This window comes from Tachyglossus aculeatus, chromosome 2, assembly GCF_015852505.1.
Source record: "Tachyglossus aculeatus isolate mTacAcu1 chromosome 2, mTacAcu1.pri, whole genome shotgun sequence".
In the NCBI taxonomy this organism is placed as follows: Eukaryota; Metazoa; Chordata; class Mammalia; order Monotremata; family Tachyglossidae; genus Tachyglossus; species Tachyglossus aculeatus.
This window is the reverse complement of record NC_052067.1, coordinates 168389666-168416948: the sequence shown is the minus strand read 5'-3', so window position 1 is coordinate 168416948 and position 27283 is coordinate 168389666. Positions and strand designations below refer to the sequence as shown.

At 42.9% G+C, this 27283-nt stretch overlaps 1 protein-coding gene across 1 annotated transcript in view; it reads right to left on the bottom strand.

Annotated features, from left to right (window-relative positions):
- Positions 1-27283, bottom strand: part of SOX5 (SRY-box transcription factor 5) — a 583674-nt gene that overhangs the window by 249350 nt on the left and 307041 nt on the right. The window contains exon 5 of the mRNA XM_038741985.1: positions 3650-3822. Within this exon, the coding sequence (XP_038597913.1) occupies positions 3650-3822 (173 nt within the window). The remainder of the gene's footprint in view (positions 1-3649; positions 3823-27283) is intronic.

Sequence of the window (27283 nt, the reverse complement as noted above, 5' to 3'; positions counted from 1 at the left end):
GGGAGTCTCACAGTCTTAATCCCCATTTTACAGATGAGGTAACTGAGGCACAGAGAAGTTAAGTGACTTGCCCAAAGTCACACAGCTGACAATTGGCAGAGTCAGGATTCAAACCCATGACCTCCAACTCCAAAGCCCGTGCTCTTTCCACTGAGCCACGCTGCTTCTAGATAGATAGTTAAGTGCATGTAGTAAGCATTTAACAAGTACCATAATTGGCACATTGGCACATTGGCATAACTTGGCACATTGAGAAGCAGCGTGGCTCACTGGGAAGGAGCCCGGGCTTTGGAGTCAGAGGTAATGGGTTCAAATCCCGGCTCCGCCACTTGTCAGCTGTGTGACTTTGGGCAAGTCACTTAACTTCTCTGGGCCTCAGTTCCCTCATCTGGAAAATGGGGATGAAGACTGTGAGCCCCACGTGGGACAACCTGATCACCTTGTATCCCCCTAGCGCTTAGAACAGTGCTTTGCACATAGTAAGCGCTTAATAAATGCCATTATTATTATTATTATTATTATTATTATTATTATTATTATCGTTGTTATTATTATTAAGTCACTTAATTTCTCTAAGCCACAGTTTCCTTATTTGAAAAACAGGGATTAAATCTTCTAGACTGTGAGCCCGTTGTTGAGTAGGGATCGTCTCTATCTGTTGCCGAATTGTACCTCCCAAGCGCTGAGTACAGTGCTCTGCACACAGTAAGCGCTCAATAAATATGATCGATTGAATGAATGAATATCTGTTCTGCCTCTGTCTTAGATCATGAGGCCCTCATGGAGCAGGGAATGGGTCTGTTCTGATTATCTTGCACAACCACCTCAGTCCTTAAAACCGAACTTGGCACATATTGTAAACTCTTAACTCAAACCATCCGTTCATTCATTCAATCGTATTTATTGAGCACTTATTATTATTCAGAGAGGATGTCCAAGCTTTTTTTTACGGAAAATGGCTCCTGGGAATGGCAGAGTCCAGAGATGGAGCGCTCATGAACCTAAATTCATTCACTCAATCATTCATTCATTCATTCAATCGAATTTATTCATTCATTCATTCGTATTTATTGAGCGCTTACTGTGTGCAGAGCACTGTACTAAGCGCTTGGAAAGTACAAATCGGCAACATACATGATTATTCCTTCACCTCTGAAAGTCAAACAATGCACAGACTTAATACTACCAGGATGAGACTTCTTGGCCTGGCTTCACGTGGACATTATGAAGATGATGCATCCAGCCAAAACAGCTCACTTGTTACCTCCCGGTTCTTACACTTCATTCAGTCATTGAATCATATTTATTGAGTGCTTACTGTGTGTAGAGCCCTGTACTAAGCGCTTGGAAAGTACAATTAGGTAACAGATAGAGACAATCCCTGCCCAACGACGGGCTCACAGTCTTGAAGGCGGAAGACAAAACAAAACAAGTAGACAGGCATCAATAGCATCTTCCCCACCTAGAGTGTGAGCTCGTTGTGGGCAGGGATTATTTACTGCCCTTGGATTATTTACTGTCTTGGAGGCCTTCCCAGACTGAGCCCCTTCCTTCCTCTCCCCCTCGCCCCCCTCTCCATCCCCCCCATCTTACCTCCTTCCCTTCCCCACAGCACCTGTATATATGTATATGTGTTTGTACAGTCTTTTAGACTGTGAGCCCACTGTTGGGTAGGGACTGTCTCTATATGTTGCCAATTTGTATTTCCCAAGCGCTTAGTACAGTGCTCTGCACATAGTAAGCGCTCAATAAATATGATTGATGATGATGATATTTATTACTCTATTTATTTATTTATTTTACTTGTACAGATCTATTCTATTTATTTTATTTTGTTAGTACGTTTGGTTTTGTTCTCTGTCTCCCCCTTTTAGATTGTGAGCCCACTTTTGGGTAGGGACTGTCTCTATATGTTGCCAATTTGTACTTCCCAAGCGCTTAGTACAGTGCTCTGCACATAGTAAGCACTCAATAAATATGACTGATGCTGATGATGATGATGATTTACTGTTCTTTTGTACTTTCCCAAGTGCTTAGTACAGTGTTCTGCACACAGTAAGCGCTTAATAAATACGACTGAATGAAAGTGAATAGTCAATGTTGTTGGCCTATAAATTTTAACTCTTTGTGTCATTAAAAAAGTGGCGAATTTGAAATGTACAGAAAAAAACTCTTCTGGAGTTTAGGATGTGCAAGAAAAGCAGTGTGGCCTAATGGCTAGAGCTTGGGACTGGGAGTCAGAAGGACTTGGCTCTAATCCCAGGTCTGCCGCTTGCCGGGTCTGCTGCCAGTCTGCTTTTATGACCTTGGGCACGTTATTTCGCTTCTCTGGGTCTCAGTTTTATCTTCTGTAAATAGGAATTAAAAGTATTGGTGTCTCTCTAAACCATGAGCTCATTATGGGCAGGGAATGTCACTGTTTATTGTTACGTTGTACTTTCCCAATCACTTACTACAGCACTCTGCATACAGGAAGATCTCAATACATGCGACTGAACGAATAACTGGGGCTGTGTCAAATGAGAAGCAGCGTGGCTCAGTGAAAAGAGCATGGGCTTGGGAGTCACAGGTCATGGGTTCAAATCCTGGCCCCACCAATTGTCAGCTGTGTGACTTTGGGCAAGTCACTTAACTCCACTATGCCTCAGTTACCTCATCTGTAAAATGGGGATTAAGACCGTGAGCCCCCCATGGGACAACCTGATCATCATGTAACCTCCCCAGTGCTTGGAACATTGCTTTGCACATAGTAAGTGCTTAATAAATGCCATTATTATTATTTACCCCAGCACTTAGTACAGTGCCAGTCACATAGTAAGCACTTAACCAATAGCATTAAAAAAAAAATTGCCCCAAATTGCAAACCTCACTGAGCATTTCTAGATCGTGAGCCTGTTGTTGGGTAAGCACCGTCTCTATATGTTGCCAATTTGTACTTCCCAAGCACTTAGTACAGTGCTCTGCACACAGCAAGTGCTCAATAAGCGCTTAGTACAGTGTTCTGCACACAGTAAGCACTCTATAAATAAGTCTTTTAGACTGTGAGCCCACTGTTGGGAAGGGACCGTCTCTATATGTTGCCAATTTGTACTTCCCAAGCGCTTAGTACAGTGCTCTGCACACAGTAAGCACTCAATAAATACGATTGATGATAATGATTGAATGAATGAATGAATAAATGCGATTGAATGAATGAATGAATGATTGAATGAATGAATTTAGGTTCATGAGCGCTCCATCTCTGGACTCTGCCATTCCCAGGAGCCATTTTCCATAAAAAAAGCTTGGACATCCTCTCTGAATAATAGTAACGGTATTTGTTAAGCACTCGCTATGCGTCAGGCACGTTACTAAGCGCTGGGATGAATGCAGCAAATTGAGTTGGACACAGTCTCTGTCCCACGAGGGGCTCTCAGTCTCCATCCCCATTTTACAGATGCGGGAACTGCGGGCCAGAGAAGTGAAGTGACTTTCCCAAGGTCACACAGCAGACAGGTGGCAGAGCCGGGATTAGAACCTGTGACCTTGTGACTCCGTGGTCTGTCCTCTATCCGCTATACCACGCTGCTTCTGCCCCTCCTGCCAAGGCTGTACAGAACGGCCTCCAGCTCACCTAGGGTCATTGTGGGATATACACAAACACACACACCTGCTCCTGCTGCTGCTTGGCCAGTTCCATTTGTTGGCGTTGTTTTTCGATCTGCGAAGCGGCCAGCTTCTTCTGTTCATCGTGCGCCGCCAGCAGTTGCTCCCGCAGACTGGTCAGCTGGGTGATCATCCCCATCAGCTGCCTCTCTTTCTCTGCTAAGCTTTCCGGAGTCCCTGGGGGTCAGAGGGGAGAAGAAAGGCAGGGGGACGGAGGGAGGGAGAGAAGAGGGAGGGAGATAGATAGATGGTTGGACGGATGGTTGGATGGTTGGAGAGGTGGATGGATGGTTGGATGGTTGGAGAGGTGGATGGATGGATGGATGGATGGATGAATTGATGGATGGATAGATGAATGGATGGATGGATGGAGGGAAGGAGGGATTGGATGAACGAATGGATGGATGGATGGAAGGATGGATGGAAAGATGCACAATTTGATAGGTACAGAGATAGAAGCAGACAGGAATATGGACAGAATGAAAGGGAAGAGGGAGAGACAGAGATAGAGAGGCCAGAGAAAGAGGAGGAGAGGGAGGAGGGAGGGAAAGAAAGGGAAGGAGAGAGAATTTAAACAAGAGGGAGAGAAAGACAAAGAACAGAGAAAGAGGATAGGAGGGAGAAGGGAGAGAAGGGAGGGAGAGAGAATGAGAGACAAGAGGGAAAGAAAGATAGGAGGGACAGGGAAAAGGGGGAGTGGGAGGAGGGAGAGAGTGGGAGAAAGAAAGGGATGGAGAGAGAGAAGAAAGATGGGGAGCAGAGAGAGAGAGAAAAGAAGGGAGGGAGAGAAAGAAATAATAGGCTCATTAACCAATGTCAGCTCTCAGTAATAATACTAATATTAATGATGGCATTTGTTAAGTGCTTACTATGTGCAAAGCACTGTTCTAAGCGCTGGGGGGATACAAGGTGATCACATTGTCCCATGTGGGGTTCACAGTCTATCCCCATTTTACAGATGAGGGAACTGAGGCTCAGAGAGGTTAAGTGACTTGCCCAAGGTCACATAGCAGACATGTGGGGGAGTCAGGATTCGAACCCATGACCTCTGACTCCCAAGCCCGCGCTCTTTCCACTGAGCCACGCAGTACTTTAAACAACCTTCCAGTAGTAAAGTGGATTGCTCTACAAACACACACACACACACACACACACACACACACACACAAATTTAGTCCAGTTGTCAATCAATCCATGGTATTTATTGAGCATTTACTGCAGGCATTGCACTGTACGAAGCTCTTGGTAGAGTGCAATTTAACAGAGTTGGTAGACACATTCTCTGCCCAAGATGAGCTGACAGTCTAGAGGGAAAGATGTTAATGGAAATAAATGAACTACACCTACATCCATATGTTCTGTGGGGCTGAAGATGGAGTGACTAAAGTGAGCAAATCCAAGCGCAAGGAGAACACAGAAGGGTGTGAGAGAAGAGGAAATGAGGCTTCATCAGGGAAGGCCTGTGGGAGGAGGTGGGCTTTTAATAGTCTGCAAGAAATAATTTTGATCAACTGACTGATTGACTGCCTCTTTTCCTCTTCCCTCACCACGTTAAGTCCAAGAATTGGATTTATCAAACCTGTCGTCTTATCTCAGATGATAGATTTATTTGTAGTTCAATTTCAATTCACCTGACATTAGATTTCCTATACGCTTCCAATAATTTCTTTCATTACCCTCACAGCCATATATGTGCTTTGGTTTATTCATATTATTATTTCACATTGATCTATACATTTAATTATTTATAAAGCCGTTTCATCCTTATGAGCACGAATGGTTTCTTGCTTCTTCCCTCTCCTTTCTCAGATAGTGAAATCTGGAAATCTCTTTATTTGTCCCTGTCTTCCTAGGGAAGCAGCATGGCATAGTTGACAGGAGGTCAGAAGGTCATGAACTCTAATCCTGGCTCTGCCACTTATCTGCTGTGTGACCCGGGGCAAATGACTTTGCTTCTCTGAGCCTCAATCTGAAAATTGGGGATTGAGACTTTGAGCCCCAAACGGGCCAGGGACTGTATCCAACCGGATTTGCTTGTATCCATCCCAGCGCCTAGCACATAATAAGCACTTAACAAATACCACAATTATTATTATTATTAGGGTTGTATCGTGCTCTCCCAAGCACTTAGTAAAGTTCTCTGCACATAGTAAACGTTCAACTGGTTGATTATTACTATTTATAAATGCCATTATTTATTAATAAATGCCATTATTAGGGGAAGTAGCATGGCTCAGTGGAAAGAGCCCGGGCTTTGGAGTTAGAGATCATCGGTTCAAATCCCGGCTCTGCCACTTGTCAACTGTGTGACTTTGGGCAAGTCACTTCACTTCTCTGGGCCTCAGTTCCCTCATCTGTAAAATGGGGATTAAGACTGTGAGCCCCCCGTGGGACAACCTAGTCACCTTGTAAACTCCCCAGCGCTTAGAACAGTGCCTCGCACATAGTAAGCGCTTAATAAATGCGTCATTATTATTATTATTATTATTATTATTTATTACTAATACTGAGTGAGATGGAGAGCTCCTGGAAGTTAGGAATTAGTTGGGGCTTTCTAGAGATCCACTTTCCCACACATTTAGCACAGCGTTTAGCATTCACTGGGAGCTCAACCCATACAGCTGAATGACCGATGGGATTCAGAGCACACAATATCTTGCAAAAACAATGTTCCTTTTACTCGATTTTTCTCTTTGCCAGAAGAAATTTTGCATCCCTAAGTATACACATAAGGCTATTTTGTTCCTTCTCCGAGCCTAACCGAATATTGTTTCTCTTGCCAGATTTGAAACTACCGCATTGTTTTTCTCTGATTGTACTCGGAAAGGCACAAGTTGACAATTCCAAAGCTATTTAGGCAATTACTCTGATCGGAGCTGGGCTCTCAAGGTAGGTTTAAACGTCGGCACTTTCTTTCTCACACCTCTGATTGATAATACGTCTAGTTATTAAATCTCTTAATGTGCGTGAACGACACCAAACCACCCGGTTTGTTACCATCTTCCTGACTCCCGCCCTGGGCCGGGATGTTTTCAGGGATACATTTTCCTGGCATGATTCTAATCACCCCCTTTTAGATTAAAGCCCACTCTCCCACAGACATTTAGCAGAGTGTGGGCATCCAGACCTGTTTTGCAGTAATAGGGATCCATTTATCTGAGCTCAGAAAAATGTCCCACTGCCCGAAGTTTACTTAGCTTACTATTCACCGTGAGTATGACCCGGTTGAAAATATTTCACAGATTTCACTCACGATGAGAAGGAGGATGTTACAAGCCACTAACTGCAGCTGTATTCTGAAGAGATTCCCGTGTTTCGTGGGGGATTTAACTAGATGGGGAGCAATGAAAAGGGTGGGCGTAGGGAAACTCGGTGAAAAAAGCCTGTCTACTTAACAGCAGGTATGGATAATAGATTAGTTATTCAAATATTTCTGGGGGTCTTAAGTTGGAATTGAAAATTGTAATTAAAAAGTGTTACCCCCTTCGCTACAACTCCTTTACGACAGGGTCTTTGTATAACTGGTCGGCTAACGGAACAATTAAAGGTGACATAATTCTTTATTTCAATTAATATTTATATTTCATGTATGTTTAGTACAGTAATTATGGTATTTGTTAAGCACTTACTATGTGACAAGCACTGTTCTAATCACAGGGGTAGATACAAAAATAATAGGGTTGTCCCACGTGGGGCTCAGAGTCTTATTCCCCATTTTACAGACGAGGTAACTGAGGCACGGAAAGGTTAAGTGGCTTGCCCAAGGTCATGCAGTGACAAGTGGCAGATCCTGGATTAGAGTCCACATCCTCTGATTCCCAAGTCCGGATTCTTTCCACTAAGCCACACACACTGAATGCAAGTGCTTAGTACAGTGCCTTAAACACAGTAGGCGCTCGATAAATACAACTGAATGAATGAATATGCCCAACAGGTATTTTCACGTGGAGGTTGAAACACTCTTTTATGTACTTTAATTACATTGTGTTACACTGTTATATTGTACTCTCCCAAGTGCTTATTAGGGTGCTCTTCACACAGTAAGCACTCAATTACCATGGCTAATCAATTCATTTATTGGGAGCACACTGGAAACACTTTATAACCTGATGTCTTCACTTTCCACACAATCCCGCTCTCATGCCTCTCCCATGGAAGCCTGATAACGATCTGGTTGAAATATCAAAATCAAATGTTTTGAGGATCATTATTTTTACTGAGCCACCACAGGATGTATTCTACTGTATTAAGCACCCGGGAAGTACAAAATAAAGAAATACAAAGTAACCTGCTCACAAGGAACTTATTCTGGAGTCACAAGATTGTCTTGAAATAATAATAATAATGATAATAATGATGGCATTTGTTAAGCACTTACCATGTGCAAAGCACTGTTCTAAGTGCTGGAGGGGGATACAAGGTGATCAGGTTGTCCCAAGGGGGGCTCGCAGTCTTTATCCCCATTTTCCAGATGAGGTAACTGAGGCACAGAGAAGGTAATTGACTTGCCCAAGGTCACACAGCTGACAATTGGCTGAGCATGGATTTGAACCCATGACCTCTGACTCCCAAGCTCATGCTCTTTCCATTGAGCCACGCTGCTTCTGTAGCCACTGCTCATTCCCAAGGCTGAAGACCAACTGTGCTATCTGGAATAGTACTACTATTTTTTTTTGAGGAAAAAATTGTCCTAGGGGTCATATCTGCACCCTCAAATATATAACCTCAAAATATAACCATCAAAAGTGCAAAATCTGACCAATTACAGACTCTCCTTTCAAAGACTTTCCTTTAGATTTCTGTCATTTCGAGGTGAAATTCTTACTACGGGGAATTTTATCATTGATAACATTTTTTAATTAGGGTGAAGGAGCTATACTGGAGTGCCTGGGAATTTTTTAGGGGAGCAATGTGGCCTAGTGATAAGAACCTGGGGGTCAGGGGACCTGAGTTCTAATCCCAGCTCAGTCACTTATGTGCTGTGAGATTTTGGACAATCAATCAATCATATTTATTGAGCACTTACTGTGTGCAGAGCCCCTTCCTTCCTCGCCCCCTCATCCCCCTCTCCATCCCCCTCATCTTACCTTCTTCCCTTCCCCACAGCACCTGTATATATGTATATATGTTTGCACATATTTATTACTCTATTTATTTTACTTGTACATATCTATTCTATTTATTTTATTTTGTTAGTATGTTTGGTTTTGTTCTCTGTCTCCCCCTTTTAGACTGTGAGCCCACTGTTGGGTAGGGACTGTCTCTATATGTTGCCAACTTGTACTTCCCAAGCGCTGAGTACAGTGCTCTGCACACAGTAAGTGCTCAATAAATACGATTGATTGATTGATTGATTGCAGAGCACTGTACTAAGCGCTTCACTTCACTATACAAGTCACCTCACTTCTCTGTGCCTCAGTTGCCCCACTTGTAAAATGGGTATTAAATAGTTGTTCTCCTTCCTACTGGGCCTGAGCGTTATACGAGCCAGAGATTGTGTCCAAACTGATTATTTTGTATCTCTACCAACGCTAAATACAGTGAGTCATTCATTCATTCATTCATTCATTCATTCAATCATATTTATTGAGGGCTTACTGTGCGCAGAACACTGCTCTAAAGGCTTGGGAGACTGCAATACAACAATAAACAGACACATTCCCTGCCCACAATGAGTTTACAGTCTAGAGGTACACAGTGAGCTTAACAACTACCACATTTATGTTTCATTTTCTCATTAAGAAACAAGCTCGCTCTAATACAAGACGCCACCATCACACCACAGAACCTATGGTATTTACAGCTACTTCTTTCAGGAAAGTTATCAACTCTATTTGGCTATTCATTCAATCATATTCATTAAACACTTACGGTGTGCACAGCACTGTACTAAGCGCTTGATTATTTGGAATCAAGTTCGTAGAAGATGGCATTCAGATTGGCTGCTACTTAGTTGGCTAATGAACCCTCATGATGACATTCTTACATGCTTAGTTTTCTATAGTTAATTTGGTTCAGTATTTTGAAAAATAAGGAATGTCATTTTGGAATCAACAATCTGAGAGGCAGGCATTTGTTTTGATTCACACACATCTACTGTTGGAAGCTTTTAGTCTTAAGTGGAAGACAGTTCCGTTGAATGAACTGTATCATGTGATGAATTACCAGCATCACTGCCATTGTTACATCCGTGAATGGGTATTTAATGCAGGCAAATGCAGCCTTTAGCTCTGGAAAACGGATTAAATCAGCTCCGTGCTTTACCAATTTGGCCAGAAGGTCAAGAGTCACATCTGCGCCTCTTTCTTATCGGTTGTCATAAAAGTTCTGTTTTAGTCAATTTACAAACATCGTAACATTTCCATGAAGCTAACTTCACAGAAATGCTAAGAGAGATCAGGCCACATAAACATCATAGCAACTTCTCAGTGGCTAATAATTGCATGACTACACAGGCAGCTGTTTCATACATAATACAAACCCAGCATTAAAAACAAAAGCATTACAATTGCCTCATTTTGATAGGCCAGAAAACATCGTTGCTAATGTTTGACTTATCTAGGACAATTTTATTTCCAAACAGGAAACTGGTTTAGGTCAATTTTGTTATCCAATCTTCTGGATGAAGTTTAAATACAGTTATTTGGCTTTCACCAACCGAACCAAACAAAGTGACTGCCGTTTCCATTTAAAGTAGATCCATTTGGGGTTGTTTTCGTAATAAACATTTGTTTTGTAACATGAAAAAGGGGAGGAGGCTTAGATAGAACCTGACTTTTGTTTCAGCGTCTGAGAGTCACGTGGGTTTAATAATAGCGGTGGTATTTGTTAAACGCTTACGACGTGCCCGGTACTGTACTGAGCGCTGGAGTGGGTAGAAGCAAATCGGGTAGGACACAGTCCCTGATCCACATGGGGCTCACCATCTTAATCCCCGTTTTGCAGATGAGAGAATTGAGGTACAGGGAAGAGAAGTGACTTGCCCAAGATCACACAGTAGACAAGTGGCAGAGCCGAGATTAGAACCCAGTTCCTTCTCCCTCCCAGGCCTGTGCCCTCCCCACTAGAAAGCAGGTTAACATTTTTGGGGATGGATAGAAAATAAATCTGTCCAGCCTATATAACACCTTTATGATGGGAGAAATTTCAGAAATCCTCACTACATTTCCTTCCTCTTCAACCTCTAAGTGGGACAGTCTAGGTGGATCTTTTCAATCAATTAATCAATCATTTTCCTTGAGCACTTACGGTGTATTTATTACTCTATTTATTTATTTATTTCACTTGCACATATCTATTCTATTTATTTTATTTTGTTAGTATGTTTGGTTTTGTTCTCTGTCTCCCCCTTCTAGACTGTGAGCCCACTGTTGGGTAGGGACCATCTCTATATGTTGCCAGCTTGTACTTCCCAAGCGCTTAGTACAGTGCTCTGCACACAGTAAGCACTCAATAAATACGATTGATTGATTGATTGATTGCAGAGCGCTGTACTAAGCACTTGGTAGAGTAAAATCTAACAGAGTTAGGAGGCACATTCCCCGACCACAATGAGTTTAGAGTCTAGAGGAGAAGACAAACATTAATAAAAGTAAATAGATTATTTATTTAATGGGCCTGGAGGAGGGTTCAATAAAGGGAGCAAATTCAAGTGCAAGGGTGATAAAGAAGGGGATATGAAGGCTTAGTCCATCTTTGGTCATAATAATAATAATAATAACTGTGGTTCTTAATAATAATAATAATGTCATTTATTAAGCGTTTACTATGTGCAAAGCACTGTTCTAAGCACTGGGGAGGTTACAAGGTGATCAGGTTGTCCCACGGGGAGCTCACAGTCATAATCCCCATTTTACAGATGAGGTAACTGAGGCCCAGAGAAGTGAAGTGACTTGCCCAAAGTCACACAGCTGACAAGTGGTGGAGCCAAGATTAGAACCCATGACCTCTGTCCCCCAAGCCCGTGATCTTTCCACTGAGTCACGCTGCTTTGCTTCATTTCTCTGGGCTCCAGTCACCTCATCTGTAAAATGGGGACTGAGACTGTGAGCTCCAAGTAGGGACCGTGTCCAAAACGATTTCCTTGTATCCACCCCAGGACTAAGTATAATGCCTGGCCCATAGTAAGTGCTTAACAAATACCATTATTACTATCATTATTATTAAGCATCTAGCACAGCGCTCCAGGCATCCATCCAGCCAACCAGCCATCTAACTCTGAGAGCTCACCTCCTCCAGCAGGCCTTCCCAGACTGAGCCCCTTCCTTCCTCTCCCCCTCATCCCCCCCTCCATCCCCCCATCTTACCTCCTTCCCTTCCCCACAGCACCTGTATATATGGATATATGTTTGTACATATTTATTACTCTATTTATTTATTTATTTATTTATTTATTTATTTTACTTGTACATAACTATTCTATTTATTTTATTTTGTTAGTATGTTTGGTTTTGTTCTCTGTCTCCCCCTTTTAGACTGTGAGCCCACTGTTGGGTAGGGACTGTCTCTATATGTTGTCAACTTGGACTTCCCAAGCGCTTAGCACAGTGCTCTGCACACAGTAAGCGATCAATAAATGCGATTGATGATGATGATGATGATGGACAAATGCTTTGAATTGCCTGTTTCATCCTTCCACGGATCGGCATTGTCTGCTACTGTGGCAATCCTGGCACACAGTCATATAGGATGTTTCAGAACCACAAGGCAACTCTGACGAACCTCGTCTGCCCGGGGAGATGCCAACAATCCCAGTGGAAATCAAACTTGGGCCATTTTCCATTGAGAATATGTGAACCGTAAAATGCCTACAGCCTTTCAACTCGTACCGAGTTGCTTTCCACGCTTGAGGAAGACGATGTGGAATTAAACGCTACTGAGCAAGCAACCAGAAAGCGTTGCATGGAGAAAATAATCAATCAATCAATCAATCATATTTATTGAGCACTTACTGGGTGCAGGGCACTGTACTAAGCGCTTGGGAAGTACAAGTTGGCAACATAATGTTTAATGTATTGGATGTAACTCGATATTCAAGTTCTGCCTTCTTTTCTTAATGGACCACTGACAACATTTGTTGGCCAAATAAGATTTAAATTTAACGGTTTCTTCAAAAACGACCAGAAAGTGGTCTCCCCCTCGTCCCCCTCTCCATCCCCCCATCTTACCTCCTTCCCTTCCCCACAGCACCTGTATATATGTATATATGTTTGAACATATTTATTACTCTATTTATTTATTTATTTATTGTACTTGTACATATCTATTCTATTTATTTTATTTTGTTAGTATGTTTGGTTTTGTTCTCTGTCTCCCCCTTTTAGACTGTGAGCCTACTGTTGGGTAGGGACTGTCTCTATATGTTGCCAATTTGTACTTCCCAAGCACTTAGTACAGTGCTCTGCACATAGTAAGCGCTCAATAAATACGATTGATGATGATGATGACCCACCTGGCCAATGTTCTACCAGAAATATCATTTGAAAAAGGCACTTTGCAAATGGGGCATTTCTGGTTCGAGCAACTAGTAACTAGAGAAGCAGCATGGCTCAGTGGAAAGAGCCCGGGCTTTGGAGTCAGAAGTCATGGGTTCAAATCCAGGCTCTGCCAATTGTCAGCTGTGTGACTTTGGGCAAGTCACTTCACTTCTCTGTGCCTCAGTGACCTCATCTGTAAAATGGGGGTTAACACTGTGAGCCCCACGTGGGACAACCTGATCACCTTGTAACCACCCCAGAGCTTAAGAACAGTGCTTTGCACATAGTAAGCGCTTAATAAATGCCATTATTAGTAACAGTAGTAGTAATATTAATAGTATTAGTAATAATTGTCACAATAGTAGGAATAATAATGGTTGTAATAGTAGTAGTGGTAATAATAGGAGCTGCAATATCTATTAAGTTTCCACTTGATGTAATGCACTAAACTATGCATTTAGGAAATACAGAAAAGTGAAGTGATGCATTCCCTTGGAGAAACAACACGGCCTATAATAATTACTATTATTATATTTATTATTATAATAATAATGATGGCATTTGTTAAGCGCTTACTATGTGCAAAGCACTGTTCTAAGCCCTGGGAGGGTACAAGACAACCATGTTATCCCACGTGGGGTTCACAGTCTTAATCTCCATTATCCAGATGAGGGAACTGAGGCTCAGAGAAGTTAAGTGACTTGCCCGAGGTCACACAGCAGACATAATAAGAATAATAATGATGGCATTAATTAAGCACTTACTATGTGCAAAGCACTGTTCTAAGCACTGGGGAGGTTACCAGGTGATCAGGTTGTCCCCCGGGGGGCTCACAGTCTTCAGCCCCATTTTACAGATGAGGGAACTGAGGCACAGAGAAGTGAAGTGACTTGCCCAAAGTCACACAGCTGACAAGTGGCGGAGCCGGGATTAGAACCCACGACCTCTGACTTCCAAGCCCGGGCTCTTTCCACTGAGCCACGCTGCTTCTCTAAAAGCACAGGTTTAGGAAACAGAAAGACCCAAAGGGATCTAATCCCAGCTCCACCACTTGTCTGCTGTGTGGTCTTGGCAAATCACTTCACTTTTCTGTGCCTCAGTTACCTCATCTGGAAAATGGGGATTAAAACTGTAACCCCCTTATGGGATAGGGATTTTGTTCAAACTGTTATCTTCAAATCTACCACGGTGCTTAGTACAGTGCCTGGCACATAGTAAGCAGATACCAAATACCATAAAAAATACCAAACAACAAGAACAGAGAAAGAACATTCTCATTGCTGGTAATAATAATAATAATAATAATAATAATAATAATAATAATAATAATGGCATTTATTAAGTGCTTACTATGAGCAAAGCACTGTTCTAAGCGCTGGGAAGGTTACAAGGTGATCAGGTTGCCCCACCGGGGGCTCACAGTCTTAACCCCCATTTTACAGATGAGGCACAGAGAAGTTAAGCGACTTGCCCAAAGTCACACAGCTGACAATTGGCGGAGCCGGGATTTGAACCCATGACCTGTGACTCCGAAGCCCGGGCTCTTTTCCACTGAGCCACACTGCTTCTCTAAGTAAGGTGTAACGGTAGCAAAACACACTCTCCCTGACCCTAAACTTGTAATGTCTTGAGAGGGGCAAGCAGTAATATTTCCATGTGGGGAAATGGTGTGGCATCATCATCGATCGTATTTATTGAGCGCTTACTATGTGCAGAGCACTGTACTAAGAGCTTGGGAAGTACAAATTGGCAACATATAGAGACAGTCCCTACCCAACATGGTGCCAGGAGACTTGGATTCTAATCCCATATCACTCACTTGCCTGATGTGTGACCTTGGACAAGTCACTTGACTTCTCTGTGCCTCAGTTTTTTCATCTGTACAATGTCATACTCTATATACCGCTTCACATACAGGGAAGACCTAAGCAAATATTTATTCTTTCATTCAATTATATTTATTGAGAGAAGCAGCATGGCAAACTGGCTAGAGCGCAGGACTGGGAGTCAGAAGGTCATGGGTTCTAATCCTGATCTGCTACTTACCTGTTATGTGACCTTGGGCAAATCCCTTTAGTTCTCTGGGCCTCAGTGGCCTCATCTGTAAAATGGGGATTGAGACTGTGAGCCCCATATTGGACAGGGAGTGTGTCCAACCCTATTTGCTTGTGTGTACCCCAGCACTTAGTACAGTGCCTCACACATAGTAAGCGCTTAATAAATACCACAATTATTATTAATTATCATTGAGCAGTCACTGTGTGCAAAACACTGTAATAATAATAATGATGGTATTTGTTAAGCGCTTACTATGTGCAAAGCACTGCTCTAAGCGCTGGGGGGAACACAAGGAGATGAGGTTGTCCCATGTGGGGCTCACAGTCTTAATCCCCATTTTACAGATGAGGGAACTGAGGCACAGAGAAGTGAAGTGACTTCCCCAAGGTCACACAGCAGACATGTGGGGGAGGCGGGATTCGAACCCATGACCTCTGACTCCCAAGCCCGCACTCTTTCCACTGAGCCACACTGCTTCTCTACTGCACTAAACACTTGGGAGAGTACACCTCTATTGTTTCCGTTATTATTATTTTCACTCCATATCTTCCACCTATCTGAAATTAATTTTTACTCTCCGTCTCCCCTACTAGATTACTAGGTCCTTGAATATCTCCAAATTCTACTATACTCTCTCAAGAGCTTAGTACAGTGCTCCACGTAGGGTACGTGTGCTTAATACATACTATTGATTGATTAATTGATTGATCAACAGTGAGTCTGGTTCCCTAATAACAAGTGTTTAAGAGAAGTCAGGAAAACCCTAACACAGGGCAATATATAGTGTATGAGTTCCATCACACCCATCCATCCATCAATCGCATTTATTGAGCGCTTACTGTGTGCAGAGCACTGTACTAAGCGCTTGGGAAGTACAAGTTGGCAACATATAGAGACGGTACCTACCCAACAGTGGGCTCATCACATCTCATCACGCTCAATAAATACGATTGATGATGATGATGTTAATAATAATGAAAATAATTACTGATTATGGTTAAGCGCTCACTATCCAGAAACTGCTCTAAGCACTGGGGTGGATACAAGCAAATCAAATTTGCAAGGCCTCTGTGCCACATGGGGCTCACAGTCTTAATCCCCATTTTACAGATGAGGAAACTGAGGCCCAGAGAAGGGAAGTGACTTCTCCAAGGTCACACGTCAGACAAGACACAGAGCCGGGATTAGAACCGAAGTCTTTCTCGCTCCCAGGCCCAGGCTCTATCCACTTTACCACGCTACTTCCCTAAACACTTGTCTTGTCTTATGCCATCAATCAATCAATCAATGAATCAGTCCCCCTCGTCCCCCTCTCCATCCCCCCATCTTACCTCCTTCCCTACCCCACAACACCTGTATATATGTATATATGTTTGTACATATTTATTACTCTATTTATTTATTTATTTATTTATTTTACTTGTACACATCTATTCTATTTATTTTATTTTATTAGTATGTTTCGTTTTGTTCTCTGTCTCCCCTTTTAGACTGTGAGCCCACTGTTGGGTAGGGACTGTCTCTATATGTTGCCAATTTGTACTTCCTAAGCGCTTAGTACAGTGCTCTGCACATAGTAAGCGCTCAATAAATACGATTGATGATGACGATGATGATGATGATGATGAATCAATCAATCGTATTTATTGAGCGCTTACTGTGTGCAGAGCACTGTACTAAGCGCTTGGGAATTACAAGTTGGCAACGTATAGAGACGGTCCCTACCCAACAGTGGGCTCACAGTCTAGAACGGGGAGACAGAGGACAAAACAAAACATATTAACAAAATAAAATAAATAGAATAGATATGTGCACGTAAAATAAATACATAGAGTAATAAATACTTACAAACATATACACATATATACAGGTGCTGTGGGGAAGAGAAGGAGGTAAGGCTGGGGGGTGGAGAGGGGGAGGAGGGGGAAAGGAAGGAGGGGGTTCAGTCTGGGAAGGTCTACTAGATCAATCAATCAATCATATTTATTGAGCACTTACTATGTGCAGAGCACTGTACTAAGCGCTTGGGAAGTACAAATGGGCAACATATAGAGACAGTCCCTACCCAACATTGGGCTCACAGTATGCCAAACACTATACTAAGCGCTGGGGTGGATGTCAGCAAATCAGGTTGAATACAGTCCCTGTTTCAACTGGGGCTGCTGTGCGACCCTGGACAAGTCACTTCACTTCTCTGAGCCTCAGTGACCTCATCAGGAAAATCCTGTCTGACCCATAGCGACGCCACGGACACGTCTCTCCCAAAAGGCCCCGCTCTCCATCTGCCATCGTTCTGGTAGTGGATCCACAGAGTTTTCTTGGGAAAAATCGGGAACTGGTTGACCATCGCCACCTTTCACGTAGTAAACTTGAGTCTCCACCCTGGACTGTCTCCCGGGCCGCTGCTGCCCAGCACGGGGGAGTTTTGGCTAGTAGCAGATGGCCTGACACTTGCTAGCCACTGGCCAAGCTAGGAATAATAATAATAATAATAATAATAATAATAATAATAATAATAATAATAATAATAATAATAATAATAATTGTTAAGCACTTACTATGTGCAAAGTACTTTTCTAAGTGCTGGGTGGATACAATAATAATAATAATAATGATGGCATTTGTTAAGCGCTTACTATGTGCAGAGCACCGTTCTAAGAGCTGGGTGGACACAATAATAATAATAATAATAATGGTGGCATTTGTTAAGCGCTTACTATGTGCAGAGCACTGTTGTAAGAGCTGGGGGGGATACAAGGTGATCAAGTTGCCCCACGTGGGGCTCACAATCTTAATCCCCATTTTCCAGATGAGGTCACTGAGGCTCAGAGAAGTTAAGTGACCTGCCCAAGGTCACACAGCAGTCATGCGGCGGAGTCGGGATTCGAACCCAGGACCTCTGCCTCCAAAGCCCGGGCTCTTTCCACTGAGCCACGCTGCTTGTCCCGCGTGGGGCTCACAGTCTTCATCCACCATTTTACAGATGAGGGAACTGAGGCCCAGAGAAGTTAAATGGCTTGCCCAAAGTCACACAGCTGACAATCGGCGGAGCCGGGATTTGAACCCATGACCTCTGACTCCAAAGCCCGGGCTCTTTCCACTGAGCCGCCTCATCTTCACTTTCCCTCCCACAGTGCTCTGCACATAGTAAGCGCTCAATAAATACGATTGATTGATTGATTGATTGATTGAGACTGGTAGTATACTGGAAACTCTCCAGGTGCGACCCTGAGAGGAGCCCTAAATGTTAGGCAGGTTTTAATTGCCTGCCTTCAAAATAAAGGGCATGAGCTTGGGAGTCAGAAGGACTTGGGTTCTAATCTTCATCATCATCATCAATTGTATTTATTGAGCGCTTACTGTGTGCAGAGCACTGTACTAAGCGCTTGGGACGTACAAGTTGGCAACATATAGAGATGGTCCCTACCCAACAGTGGGCTCACTGTCTAAAAGGGGGAGACAGAGAACAAAACCAAACATACTAGCAAAGTGAAATAAACAGAATAGATATGTACAAGTAAAATAAATAAATAGAGTAATAAATATGTACAAACATATATACATATATACAGGTGCTGTGGGGAAGGGAAGGAGGTAAGATTGGGGGGATGGAGGGGGGACGAGGGGGAGAGGAAGGAAGGGGCTGAGTGTGGGAAGGCCTCCTGGAGGAGGTGAGCTCTCAGTAGGGCCTTGAAGGGAGGAAGAGAGCTACCTTGGCGGAGGGGCAGAGGGAGCAGGGCATTCCAGGCCCGGGGGAGGACGTGGGCCGGGGGTCGATGGTGGGACAGGCGAGAGCGAGGCCTAACGGGGAGGAGATTAGCGGTGGAGGAGCGGAGGGTGCGGGCTGGGCTGGAGAAGGACAGAAGGGAGGTGAGGGAGGAGGGGGCGAGGGGATGGATGGACAGCCTGGAAGCCGAGGGTGAGGAGTTTCTGCCTGATGCGCAGATTGATTGGTAGCCACTGGAGATTTTTGAGGAGGGGAGTAATATGCCAGCTTTGCCAGCTGCAGGCTGTGTGACCTTGGACAAGTCACTTCACTTCTCTGTGCCTCCATTCCCTCACTGAAACACAGTAAGCGCTTAACAAATATAATTAAAAAAAAAAAAAAGAAGTCACGTCCCATCTGCTTCTGGTAGGGAAACGGTACCCCCGTGACCCAAGAAAATAATCTTGTCTCACGTCCCCAGAAGGACATTAATTTCAACAGTCTTCTCCCTGCCAATAATGGATTAAGAGACATAATCCATCCAGTGATATGCCTGCTGATCAGAGCCTGTGAATTAAAGACATATGTTGTGAAGATTCGATGCTTGAATTAAAGTGGATAATCTCTTAGGTGGTGTTACTCTTTATTTATTTATTTATTTATTTATTTATTTATTTTTTTTCATTTTACTTGTACATATTTATTCTATTTATTTTATTTTGTTAGTATGTTTGGTTTTGTTCTCTGTCTCCCCCTTTTAGACAGTGAGCCCACTGTTGGGTAGGGGCTGTCTCTATACGTTGCCAACTTGTACTTCCCAAGCGCTTAGTACAGTGCTCTGCACACTGTAAGCGCTCAATAAATACGATTGATGATGATGACGATGTAGAATCTTGAGATAAATGCACTATGCATATTCCGGAGATGGATTGTGGAGGATAATTCCATTTGAATGACCAGGACATGGGACAGGAGAGCAAGCTTGGATTAGCAGCGTGGCTCAGTGGAAAGAGCATGGGCTTTGGGGTCAGAGGTCATGGGTTCAAACTTCGGCTCTGCCAATTGTCAGCTGTGTGACTCTGGGCAACTTCTCTGTGCCTCAGTTACCTCATCTGGAAAATGGGGATTAAGACTTTGAGCCCCCTGTGGGACAACCTGATCACCTTGTAACCTCCCCAGTGCTTAGAACAGTGCTTTGCACATAGTAAGCGCTTAATAAGTTATTATTATTACTATTATTACTATTATTATTATTACTATTATTATTATTATTATTAGGACTCAGGTTGGAGAATAATCCAGTGAGTGATGTGCAGATCCTAGGAAAGTGTTCGGTATGTTGATCTGTAGGAGGATAGGGCAAAGAACGTGCAATTCTGTCCCTGTAGAACACAGATTCACTGCATAAAGACATTCATTCATTCATTCAATCGTATTTATTGAGCGCTTACTGTGTGCAGAGCACACCGCGGTTCTGACACTTTGTATGACAGCCTGATTCTAGCACTGAACTGAGGCTTGATTCCCAACTTGTTCTTATATTATTATTATTATTAATAATAATAATAATAATAATAATAATAATGGTATGCGTTAAGAATTTACTATGTGCCAAGCACTGTTCTAAGCACTGGGATAAATACAAGGTAATCAGGTTGTCTCATGTGGGGCTCACCGTCTTAACACCCATTTTACAGATGAGGTAACTGAGGCACAGAGAAGTTAAGTAATAACAATAATAATAATAATAATAATAATAATAATAATAAACATTTTAAGCACTTACTATGTGCAAAGCACTGTTCTAAGTGCTGGGGAGGTTACAAGGTGATGAGGTTGTCCCATGGGAGGCTCACAGTCTTAATCCCCATTTTACAGATGAGGTAACTGAGGCACAGAGAAGTTAAGTAATAATAATAATAATAATGATAATTATAATGATAATAATAATAATAATAATAATAATAATAATAATAATAATAACATTTTTAAGCATTTACTATGTGCAAAGCTCTGTTCTAAGCGCTGGGGAGGTTACGAGGTGATGAGGTTGTCCCACGGGGGGCTCACAGTCTTAATCCCCATTTTACAGATGAGGTAAATGAGGCACAGAGAAGTTAAGTAATAATAATAATAATAACAATAATATTAATAATAATACTACTACTAATAATAATAATAACCATGACATTTTTAAGCACTTACTATGTGCAAAGCACTGTTCTAAGCGCTGGGGAGGTTACTAGGTGATGAGGTTGTCCCACGTGGGGCTCACAGTCTTCATCCCCATTTTACAGCTGAGGTAACTGAGGCCCAGAGAAGTGAAGTGACCTGCCCAAAGTCACACAGCTGACAATTGGCGGAGCCGGGATTTGAACCCACGATCTCTGACTCCAAAACCTGGGCTCTTTCCACTGAGCCACGCTGCTTCTGAAGTGGCTTGCCCGAGGGCACACGGCAGACAAGTGGCGGTTCTTCAGACCAGAGCTGGTGGGATTTAAGGGTGGGTCCCCTGTTTGGAGAAGCAGTGTACCTAGTGGCTAGACCACAGGCTTGGGAGTCAGAAGGACCTGGGTTCTAATCCCGGCTCTGTCACTTGTCTGATGTGTGACCTTGGGCCAGCCATTTAAATTCTGGACCTCAGTTACCTCATCTGTAAAATGGGCATTAAGAGCGTGAGCCCTATGTGGGCTGTAAAATGGGCATTAAGAGCGTGAGCCCTATGTGGGACAGGGACTGCGTCCAACCTGATTAACTTGTATCTACCCCAGTGTTTAGAACAGTGCTTGGCACATAGTAAATGCTAAATAAGTACTGTTATATTATTATTATTATTATTATTATTATTATTATTATCATCATCATTATCATTATTATCATTATCATTATTATTATTATTACTTAACTTCTCTGTGCCTCAGTTACCTCATCTGTAAAATGGGTGTTAATAACAATAATATTAATAATGAGGGAACTGAGGCCCAGAGAAGTGAAATGACTTCTCCAATGTCACACGTCAGACAAGACACAGAGCCGGGATTAGAACCCGTTAGAATTAGATTATTATTATAATAATAATAAGAATCAAGAGAAGCAGCGTGGCTCAGTGGAAAAGAGCATGGACTTTGGAGTCAGAGGTCATGGGTTCAAATCCCAGCTCCGCCAATTGTCAGCTGTGTGACTTTGGGCAAGTCACGTCACTTCTCTGGGCCTCAGTTACCTCATCTGTAAAATGGGGATTAAGACTGTGAGCTCCTGTGGGACAACCTGATCACCTTGTAACCTCCCCCGCACTACGGACAGTGCTTTGCACATAGTAAGCGCTCAATAAATGCCATTATTATCATTATTATGTGGCAGAGGCAGGATTAGAACCCATGACCTCTGACTCCAAAGCCCGTGCTCTTGCCGCTGAGCCACGCTGCTTCTTTACCTCAATTATTAATCATGGCCTAGTGGATAGAACATGGCCCTGGGAGTCGGAAGGTTATGGATTCTAATCCTGGCTTCGCCACCTGTCTGCTGTGTGACCTTGGGCAAGTCACTTCACTTCTCTGGGCCTCAATTACCTCATCTGGAAAATGGGGATTGCGACAGCTAGCAACTGTGAACAACCCAGTTTGCTTGTATCCACCCCAGTGCTTATTCATTCAATCGTATATATTGAGTGCTTACTGTGTGCAGAGCACTGTACTAAGCGCTTGATAATAATAATAGTATTTGTTAAACACTATGTGTAAAGCACTGTTCTAAGCACTGGGGGGATACAAGGTGATCAGGTTGTCCCACGTGGGCTCACAGTCTTATTCCCCATTTTACAGATGAGGGAACTGAGGCCCAGAGAAGTGAAGCGACTCACCCAAAGTCACACAGCTGACAATTGGCAGAGGCAGGATTGGAACCCATGACCTCTGACTCCAAAGCCTGGGCTCTTTCCACTGAGCCACGCTGCTTCTCTACATTGCTTAGTACATTATACTAAGTGCTTAACAAATATCACAACTATTATTGTTTTCATTATTCTCTGCATCACAGTTTCCTCACACACGGAAGGGGGATTTAATCAATACCTGTTGCCCTTCCTACTTAGACTAGTGATCTTGTGTCTACCCCAACGCTTAGTACAGTGCCTGGCACACAACAAGCACCCAACCAATGCCACAATTATTGTTGGGTTGGGTGAATATGAAGTATATAAGGAGTACATAGAGAAGCAGTGTGGCTCAGTGGAAAGAGCACGGGCTTTGGAGTCAATCAATCAATCAATCAATCGTATTTATTGAGCGCTTACTGTGTGCAGAGCACTGTACTAAGCGCTTGGGAAGTACAAGTTGGCAACATACAGAGACAGTCCCTACCCAACAGTGGGCTCACAGTCTAAAAGGGGGAGACAGAGAACAAAACCAAACATACTAACAAAATAAAATAAATAGAATAGATAATGTACAAGTAAAATAAATAAATAAATAGAGTAATAAATATGTACAAGCATATATACATATATACAGATGCTGTGGGGAAGGGAAGGTCATGGGTTCAAATCCTGACTCTGCCAATTGCCAGCTGTGTGACTTTGGGCAAGTCAATTCACTTCTCTGTGCCTCAGTGACCTCATCTGTAAAATAGGGATTAAAACGGAGAGCCCCCCATGGGACAACCTGATCACCTTGTAACCTTCCCAGCACTTAGAACAGTGCTTTGCACATAGTAAGTGCTTAATAAATGCCATTGTTATTATTATTGTTATTATTATTATTATTGTTATTATTATTATTACATATACAGGGGCATAGGCAATGCAGGAGGAAATTGAGTAGGAAAAATAATAGCTTAGTTGGGAAAGGCCTGCTGAAGGAGGTGTGAATTTTGGAGGATTTTTTTTTGTTGGGTTTTGTCAAACACTGTCTCTGTTAGATCAGTCAATAGATCAATCAATCGTATTTATTGAGAGCTTACTGTGTGCAGAGCACTGTACTAAGCGCTTGGGAAGTACAAGTTGGCAACATATAGAGACAGTCCCTACCCAACAGTGGGCTCACAGTCTAGAAATCACTGTTCTACTGTTCAAAGTGCTGGAGTAGCTAAACATTAATTAGGTCGAAAACAATCCCTGCTCTATTGATATGTTCATATTTGTCTCCCACATTAGAATGCGAGCTCCTCATGGGCAGGGAATATGTTGCTTTCATCATCATCAATCGTATTTATTGAGCACTTACTGTGTGCAGAGCACTGTACTAAGCGCTTGGGAAGTACAAGTTGGCAACATATAGAGACAGTCCCTACCCAACAGTGGGCTCACAGTCTAAAAGGGGGAGACAGAGGACAAAACCAAACATACTAACAAAATAAAATAAATAGAATAGATATGTACAAGTAAAATAAATAAATAAATAGAGTAATAAATAAGTACAAACATATATACATATATACAGGTGCTGTGGGGAAGGGAAGGAGGTAAGAAGGAGGGAAGGGGCTCAGTTGCTTTGTTTTGGCCGTACATACAAAGCACCTAGTAGAGTACCGTTTCTACTGTGAGCAATAAAAACATTTATTAAATGCCTGCCAGGTGTAATGATCTTATTAAACACTTGGGAAAACACCAAACAAGTGACACATTCTTTGCCCGTCAAGGAGGAACTTATAGAGGGGAGCGTTTAATCTGCTCAGTGGAATCTCCCCAGTGCTGAATAACGCGTCGGGTACACCATAAATGTTACAAAAATACTACTGATGGGCTGATTTGTGGTCCGTACAAGGTAATTAGGGGGTGAAAAGGAAAAAAAAAAGGTGCTTTGTGATTCTTGCTACGTTCCTTTCCCAACCCCACCGATATCTCATGTCCTAAAGATCGAAACATATCCCGTGAGGCATTTTCAGAGCGGGATTAATGAACATTATTATTCGATACGTTCGCGTTGTCCGACGGAGATCGCGACTTAGATTTGAGTGTTACCAGAGGGTCTGGCAGGATGTTGACAAAAAAATCACCCCACCCCTCTAAACACGGCCGCAGTTATAGACCTTGCTGTCTTTTCCTAAACCACAGTGAGCCCTGAAAACAGTCTGACTCCAGGAAAGAGGGCGAGTTATTTTTCCTACGGAAAAAGAAAAACAGCTCTGGAATGAAATAGGGCTTTTTTCACCCGGCCTCTAAAAGTTTACTGTTTTTCTCTCTTTGAGACTAAGGGTAAACTAATGGCAAAAGAAACCTAAACCTCCCCCTCACGTCCAATTTCTGCCGTCTCTGTGCCCTTGCCAAAAAATAATTTCGCGGTGGCAACTTTAAACCCAATACTGATGAAGTGAGCACGGCGTTGAGCGGGTAACACGCAGGCCTTGAATAACACGAGACAAAACGAGCTTCTAGACCTAATATAAACACAATGAAAGCTTCAGCGGTTCAATGGAAAAGCGATTTAACTAAAAAGTGATTGGACAAAACGATCTTTCTGCTTGTGGACATTCCTGTTTAAACTAATGACACCATTTGGGTGGGTTTTTTTTTTTTCCACCTCGCAGTAAAATGGAAGAGAAGACCCAATTGCCAACTCAAATATGAAGAGAAATGACAAAGTAACTGTTCATGCCAGTGCGTTTAAGGAGAAGAATTGGTACTTTGTTCCCCCTGCCGAAACAATCAATCAATCAATCGTATTTATTGAGCGCTTACTGTGTGCAGAGCACTGTACTAAGCGCTTGGGAAGTACAAGTTGGCAACATAGAGAGACAGTCCCTACCCAACAGTGGGCTCACAGAAACACAGAGTAGAATGTCTACTACAGCACCTGAGTGTGTGCGTGGCTATATTGGAGATGACTTTCAGGTTGTCTATCAATCAATCAATCAATCAATCGTCGGTATTTATGGCACATTTGCTCCCTAGAGAAGCAGAATGGTCTAGCGGATAGAGAACGGGCTTGGGAGTCGGAAAGATATGAGTTCTAATCCCAGCTCTGCTACCTGTCTGCTGTGTGACCTTGGGCGAGTCACAACTTCTCTGGGCCTCAGTTACCTCATCTCTAAAATGGGGATTAAGACTGTGAGCCTGGCAGGGTGGCTTAGTAGAAAGAGTTCGGGTTTGGGAGTCAGGGGTCGTGGGGTCTAATCCCTGCTCCGCCACTTGGCAGCTTTGTGACTTTGGGTAAGTCACTTCACTTCCCTGGGCCTCAGTAACCTCATCTGTAAAATGGGGATGAAGACTGTGAGCCCCCCGTGGGACAACCTGATTATCTTGTATCTACCCCAACACTTGGAACAGTGCTTGGCACATAGTAAGCATTTAACAAATACCATCATTACTATTATTATTTTATGTCTCTACCTGTCTCTCCCTCCTGTAGTCGAGGCTGGTAGAGGACTGGAAACTCTCCAGGTGTGACCCTGGGCACGGAACGGGGGGACGGGGGGCGGGGGCTCAGTTACCTCATCTGTAAAATGGGGATTAAGACTGTGAGCCACACGTGGGACAACCTGAATACCTTGTATCTACCCCAGCGCTTAGATCAGTGCTGGGCATATAGTAAGTTCTCAACAAATACCATTATTAGTAGTAGTAGTAGTAGTAGTAGACTGTGAGTCCCTACCCCACAGTTGGGTAGGGACCGTCTCTATATGTTGCCAATTCGCACTTCCCAAGCGCTTAGTACAGTGCTCTGCACACAGTAAGCACTCAATAAATACGATTGATTGATTGATATTAGCAGCAGTAGTAGTAGTAGTAGTAGTAGTAGTAGTAGTAGTAGTAGTAGTGTAGTATTTACAGAGCACGTATTTACAGAGCACTGTATTTAAATTTACAGTATTTAGTATCGCAGAGAAGCAGCGTGGCTCAGTGGAAAGAGCCTGGGCTTTGGAGTCAGAGGTCATGGGTTCAAATCCCAGCTCCGCCACTTGTCAGCTGTGTGACTTTGGGTGAGTCACTTCACTTCTCTGTGTCTCAGTTACCTCATCTGTAAAATGGGGATTAAGACCGTGAGCCCCCCGTGGGACAACCTCATCACCTTGTAACCTCCCCAGCGCTTAGAACAGTGCTTTGCACATAGTAAGTACTTAATAAATGCTATCATTATTATTATTATTTTCCCCATTACTTAGTACAGTACCTGGCACACAGTAGCAGCTTAACAAATACCATAATTATTATTAATATTATTATAGTATCCTCCCCAGCGCTTCAAACAGTGCCTGACACATAGTAAGTGCTTAACAAATACCATAGATATTATTATTTTTTACTGTGTACAAAGCAGTGGGCTAAGAGGTTGAGAGAAGACAACGTGATCTGGCTCCCTTTCCCGTCCGTGCCATCTACGCACGAGGATCTGTGACCTTTGGATATTTGATGTTCACTCCACACCTTCAAACGCACGGCACTTATGTACATATCTTGAAATTA